Source organism: Impatiens glandulifera, chromosome 7, assembly GCF_907164915.1.
Source record: "Impatiens glandulifera chromosome 7, dImpGla2.1, whole genome shotgun sequence".
NCBI classification, from domain to species: domain Eukaryota; kingdom Viridiplantae; phylum Streptophyta; class Magnoliopsida; order Ericales; family Balsaminaceae; genus Impatiens; species Impatiens glandulifera.
The window spans coordinates 45,243,213-45,249,626 of NC_061868.1; the positions used below are offsets into that span (position 1 = coordinate 45,243,213).

General features: G+C 28.2%; 1 protein-coding gene across 1 annotated transcript; it reads right to left on the bottom strand.

Moving 5' to 3' along the window:
• Positions 1-2,982: 2,982 nt before the first annotated feature.
• LOC124945084 (ethylene-responsive transcription factor RAP2-4-like) lies at positions 2,983-4,716 on the bottom strand. The gene has a single exon (XM_047485454.1). The coding sequence runs from the start codon at positions 4,195-4,197 to the stop codon at positions 3,187-3,189; it is 1,011 nt and encodes a 336-aa protein (XP_047341410.1). The 5' UTR covers positions 4,198-4,716; the 3' UTR covers positions 2,983-3,186.
• Positions 4,717-6,414: the final 1,698 nt, after the last annotated feature.

Here is a 6,414-nt window from a genome sequence, read left to right on the forward strand (position 1 = left end):
AATTGAATCAGCAACTCACTTACTTTTGCATTGTTGAGGACGATTTATTACTGAGATTCATTGGGTGATGCTCGAGTTTTTGAGTAGTTACTGAGAAGTTTGAATTGATTCGACTGATATGTCAGGTCTACATATTTGGGTTATCATCTCAATTATTATTTGGTGAATTATCTGGTTGGAGAAAAATCGTCAAAACTTTCAATGATTGTAGTCGTCTGATTCATATCATTCATAATATTATTATTATGATGTTTTCTAAGATTCGTTTAGAACAACTAGTAGAGTCTGTCGGACAATTAATCATTTTCTCCAGAATTTACATGCTCAATAACTTATTGAGTACCATTTTTTTTTTCTTCGTGATTTGTCCTTGTGCTGATTTTTTTTTAATTTTAATATATACATAGCTTTTTCAAAAAAAAATATTGAAGGAATATATTATGTTTTAAAAATTAAATAAAAAAAACTTATTTTATTATCACGTTGAATTTTTATTTATTTTATATTTAGCATGTTTTTTAAACATGTTATAAATTATTGTGAATTTGTTTTTATATATATATACATGCAATGTATAATTTTGGCGTGGCTATTGACTAGCCTTTTTGTGTGTGAACAGAAATGGGTTTTGTGTGCTGTGGAGGAAAGGAAATGATGAAAGACAAAGATTTGGTAATGAGTGTTGCGCATGCCCATCTCAAAATGAAAAAAAACAAATTCTTTTATAGTTTATATTGTAATGTTATATTTATAAATATTTTAAATATAACGACAAAATAAAAATTAACATAAGAAAAAGAAAAATACAAACATGTTACTCAATATGTTATCGAACTCGTACGTTTTCAAGAAAAACGATTAATTCTCTAACGGACTCCACCTTAGGTAACGTCGTAATAGGGGGAGCGAAATTTCTTAAAACGATTTAATTTGTTATTGTCCCTATTATTATTATTCTAAATTTCTTATAAATAAATAAGTTAAATAATAAAATATATAAATATATATTTACAAATTAACTATAAAAATAAATTATTAATAAAGATTGAAGAAGAGATAAAAAAAATAAATGATTAATAAAAAGAATAGAGAAATTATTAATGACCTAGAGAGAGTAAATAAAATTTGAAATGTTGAGTCATCATGCCTAGTCAGCTTTCCACATAAGTTCGCTGCACATTCGCTACATAGGTTCGTTGCACATTCGCTACATAGGTTCGCTACACATTTGCTATAAATCTTTCGCTCCCCCTATAATTACTCATATCATTATGAGTTATGCGTATCAGACGATTACGATCGATAATTTCCCTCTAACCATATAGTATACCAAACAATAATTTGGATGGAATTAGCGGTTTTAAATTTCATTATAAACTTTTTAATAAATACCTAAAAACTCATACATCACCCTAAAAACTTAGTAATATTACAAAAACTCAACCTACTATTCACTCGTAGATAATGTAAAAGTAAATCAGCAGTTGATTTCATTACCTTGTCACATTTTTTTTATTAATCTCAATAAAAAAATATCTAAATTAATTCAATTCTTTTTAATCAATTATAAAGATTAATTTCAATTTAATAAATAAATTTAAATTTATTCTTCCATAATAGAAGTTTAAATATTTATTTATTTCTAAAAAAAATATTATTAAAATGTAAAAAATCTTGTCTAAACGATAAAAAACGAAGCTAGCTTACTACCCTTCTATTATATTATATTATATTATATTATATAATATAATATAATATAATATATATATATATATTTGTTTATATTATTAAATAAATTTGTCATAAAATCATTTTTTAAAATTTTAAAAGAAAATATATATTTAATTATTTTATAATACTAAACAAGATTGTCATATTTTTTCTTTGTTTTAAATTTAAATAGTCTTATTAAGATATTCCATGAAGAATAATAGTCACAAATGTTATTATCACTTCATCAAGTACAAACAACATTTCAAATAATAAAAAAAAAAAAGTTGAAAAAATGAGTGATCCCAAATGAATTACAAACTCAAATAAAACTTCAACACATACATAATATCTTTGAATATCAAAGAATAAGTACTAATCAAGTCAAAACTTGTGAACAACAAATTACACAGCATCTAGATTATATGGGGTGAACAAGTCTTCCAAATTCAAGAGAAAAACAAAAAATTAATACTCTTTAATAGAAGAAAAACATTTATCATACATAGCAACAAAACGCAAAATATAATCTTTGAAAACTTCTTCATGGAATAGACTACAAAGTGAAAACAATGGTAATATTTCTATAATTAGATACCGATAAATATGTTAGAGTTGTTATGGACTCAAACCCACAAAATTGAAATTTTAAAAAGTTTATGTATTTTACTTCACCAAGGTATTAGTGAGCTTAAGAGAACTCATTACAAATTAAATATTTTGATATTATGAAACTTACCTTAAATCAAAAGACAAAAGTAAATGTCCATCTTCCAAACTTAATCATTTCTTCACTTTGGCCTTGTTCGGATTGGGGTTTTTGAAAAAATCTAGAGAGGGAAAAATGTAATGATTGGTGATAATTTTGAGGAGGTGATGATTATTTTTGATAAAAAGACTTAAAGGGTATTGATATATATATGAATAAAATAAAAAATAATAATTTAAAATAGAGGATATTTTAGTATTTTGGTTAATGAAATGAGTGATGTGATTGATTGGAAAATTGATTTGGGAGAGATTTTTTTAAAAACCCAAAGAGAACAAGGCCTTTGTTAAAAGATTCAATAATTCATCTCATATACCAAAATTTCACTCATTTATAGTCTTATTTGATATATTGACTTTACCTAAAATAGTTATGATAAATAAATGCATATATGAGCTGGTTTCACAAAATTTCATAATAATGATAATACAACTATTGATGATTCAACAGTGTTTAAAAACTAATAATCTTTCATTAATAATATAAAACTAGGAATCAAAACATAAAAAAGATAAATATTACATTAATACAGACTGAAGAAGAATAATACAAACAGAAAATGACCCATGGGTTGTTTAAAAGCCAATATTAAAAAAGTAGCTTTTAACAACCATCCATGGCTAAAATTAAAAAAGTGACAAATTTAAATACTACTATTATTATTATTATTTATTATTACAAAATGACCTAATTAATTAATTAATTAATTATTGAATAGAAGCCCAATCTATCTCATAAGATGGATACTTATGCAACATCAGCTTCTCCCAACCACCAGGTTCCTCATCCCTGAACTCCGGCAACGCAATCTCAAACTCCGGCGAAGGAATCTGAAACTCCGGCGACCCCGCCGACTCCTCGCTGTCCGAGGAAGACGAGCTTCTCTCGGCAGAAACCTTAGCAGCCGCCGGTTTCTTGGATTTCTTCCTGTCAATGCTCTTTCCTTCTGCCAAATTCCGGCAGATATCCCGGAGTTTCGCATCGACGGCGGAATGAAGTGGCTTATATTCACCGAACTCTCCTTCGATGTGGGTTTCACTGTGACGGAGATTTGGGAAATTCAGCCTAGCAAAGTCACCTCGGAGCTGATACGCCGCCTTGTCGTAGGCCAACGCCGCCTCTTCAGCTGTGTCGAAGGTTCCAAGCCATAACCTTGTCCTGTTCTTGGGAAGACGGATCTCAGCTACCCATTTCCCCCAATGCCTCTGCCTTACTCCTCTGTAGAGTTTGGTGGGTTTTGGAGGAGAGCCGATCTGCTTCATCGGAACAGGTTTAGGTCCAAGAAAACTGTTGTTTACAGAAGCCAAAGCTTGATGATGATGATGGTTTTGATGCTGGATCTGAGACTGGATCTGTTGGATCTGAGATTGAGTCAATTGGTTTAGACCAAGAGTATCATTAGAGAAGAAATTGGGATTTTGGGATGAAGATAAAGATAAAGATGAAGAACTGAGATGAGAGCCATCTGGGTATGATGACTGGAAGGGATTTGAAGGGTAGAAGAAGGAATTGGAAGTAGATAGAGAAGAATCTGGTGGAGAAGATGAAGAAGAAAAGAAAGAAGGGGAGAAAGAAGAAGAAGGGGGAGGGGAAGCACTCTTCATAAAAGGCTCGAGAGCTTCCATAAGTTCACCTCCTTTAAAGAGATCAGACTCTGTATAAAAGGATTCCATACTATTACTATTACTACTATACCACAAATCCATTGCAGCTGCCATTGTTAGTTTCAAGAAAACAAACAACAAAGGTATAATAAAAGATAAGTAATTGAAAGGATCAATCAAAAGGGGTTTCTGCAAATAAAGAACCCAACTTTCTAGACCCAGATCTGAAAACAAATCGACCTTTTGAGGGATTCAAAAATTACCCTGTAAGGTGATTTCTTTGAAATCAAACTTAAAAAAACAAATAAAAATACCAAATTAAGAAGAAGAAGAAGTGAAGAAAACCTGGATCTGTATCCTGAAAGCACCTGGGTTTCCAAGAAATAACCCTGTCTAAGTTTGTTTTTAATGAAGACAAAAATCACAAACCCAAAACCAGAATGAAAACTTGTTTTGAAAAACAGATGATTTACAGAAAGGGATACAGAGAAGCGGGATGTTACAGAGGGGGAAAGGGGAAGAAGAAGATGATCGGAAAACCAGAAATCAATGAAAATCTCACACACACTCTCTCTCTCACAATCTAGAAAGAAAACCACTCTTGTTTTTCAACCTCACAATTTTGTTTAATCTGGGCAAGACTGGTATGCCCTTTCTAGTAATATATAGTGAAAGATGTATCCTATTAAGCGCCCATTGTTTAGTAATTAACCCACATCGGTTAATCACTAATCTTGTTTTCATTTTAATTAATCTAACCAGTCATCCTTCATTGGATTCCAGCAATCAATGAATTCCAACCACTCAGGAAATGACACCTGGTTATTACACTGACACCTGTCTATTCATTTACAGCCAGCTGCCTGTTGAGTTTTTTCATAATCTGTTGACTTCTTCTTATTGGCGTTCACACTGACAAAATATCTATTTCAAGTCCCGAGTTTAGAGACGATGTTTAAACTAATCTCATAACTTAATTACTTATATTAAGGTTTCTTATTAATTAAGTAATATAGTTTTAATAATAAAAAATATTTTTTTATGTTTGACAGATTAAGGAAATATATGCAAGATTCAGGAAATCTGAAGAAAAATATTTCATAAATCTTGAAAAGGTATTTACTTACATTAATATTATGGCAATCTAAAAAAAAGTAACAAGGTTTAATAGTAAACTAATGAAAAAAAAAAGTTTGAAATTATCTTTTTAATTAATTTATCATTCCCTTTAAATATAATATTTCTATAATAGTTTAAAAAATATATTTTTTGTAAAATTTATTTTTATATTATTTTTTATGTTTAACTAGATTATGGAAATAAATGCAAGATTCAGGAAATCTGCAGAAAAATATTTCAGAAATCTTGGCATGTTTTTACATGTGTTGAGTTACTTGAGTAAGTGGATTTTACAACACTCTACGAAGATTACATTAATATTATGGCAATCTAATAGTAGACTAATGAAAAAAAGTTTTAAATTATTTTATCATTCCTGTAAAAATATTACTTTTATAACAATTTTAAAAAAAAAATTGTTGAATTGATTTTTATATTATGAAAAATTATAATTGTTTAAAGACAATAAACTTAAATATGATATTGTAAAAAATATTAAAAAAATTATGAAAATCAATAAATTAACTTACAACCGAATTCACAGGCTTCTTATAACGAATATCATAAATTGTAATAATAATAATAATAACATTATATATAATGTGTATATCGGTCGAATACTATCACTAAAAGTATGTCATTTTATTTTAGTTAGATTGTCTACTAAAATATAATAAAGATAGTAACACAACGATTAAGGTTTAAGGTCTACCGACTCTAAAAACATGTTATCAACCCCCTATTATAAGATGATTTCTAAATTTTATCTAACATAAATGACTTTATTGGACTATTACATTGAACAACCAAATATATTTTTGTTTCAAATATAGTCACTCCATCTTATATAATCTAAACTTTTGTCCTTTCATAATAATTCAAAAAAATGTAAAACGATACACCTCCAAAAGACACCTCCAACAATACATTTATTTTTTTAATGCATTTGTTATCAGTCAAAATTTAATTATGAATAACACTCCATCAAAAATTCAAAATATTAAATTAAATTTTAATTTTATAAATTTATTTAATACAAATTTAAGATAATCCCCTAGAAAGTTTGATGGTTGGAATGTTGATAGCATTCATGTAACTAATTAGTAATTGGCAGTGATAGAGATTATATTACTTATAAATTTATAATAAACGAGATATTCTAAAATATGTAAAGTTGAAATCTGATAAATATCCCTCTTCTTTTTTTTTAAT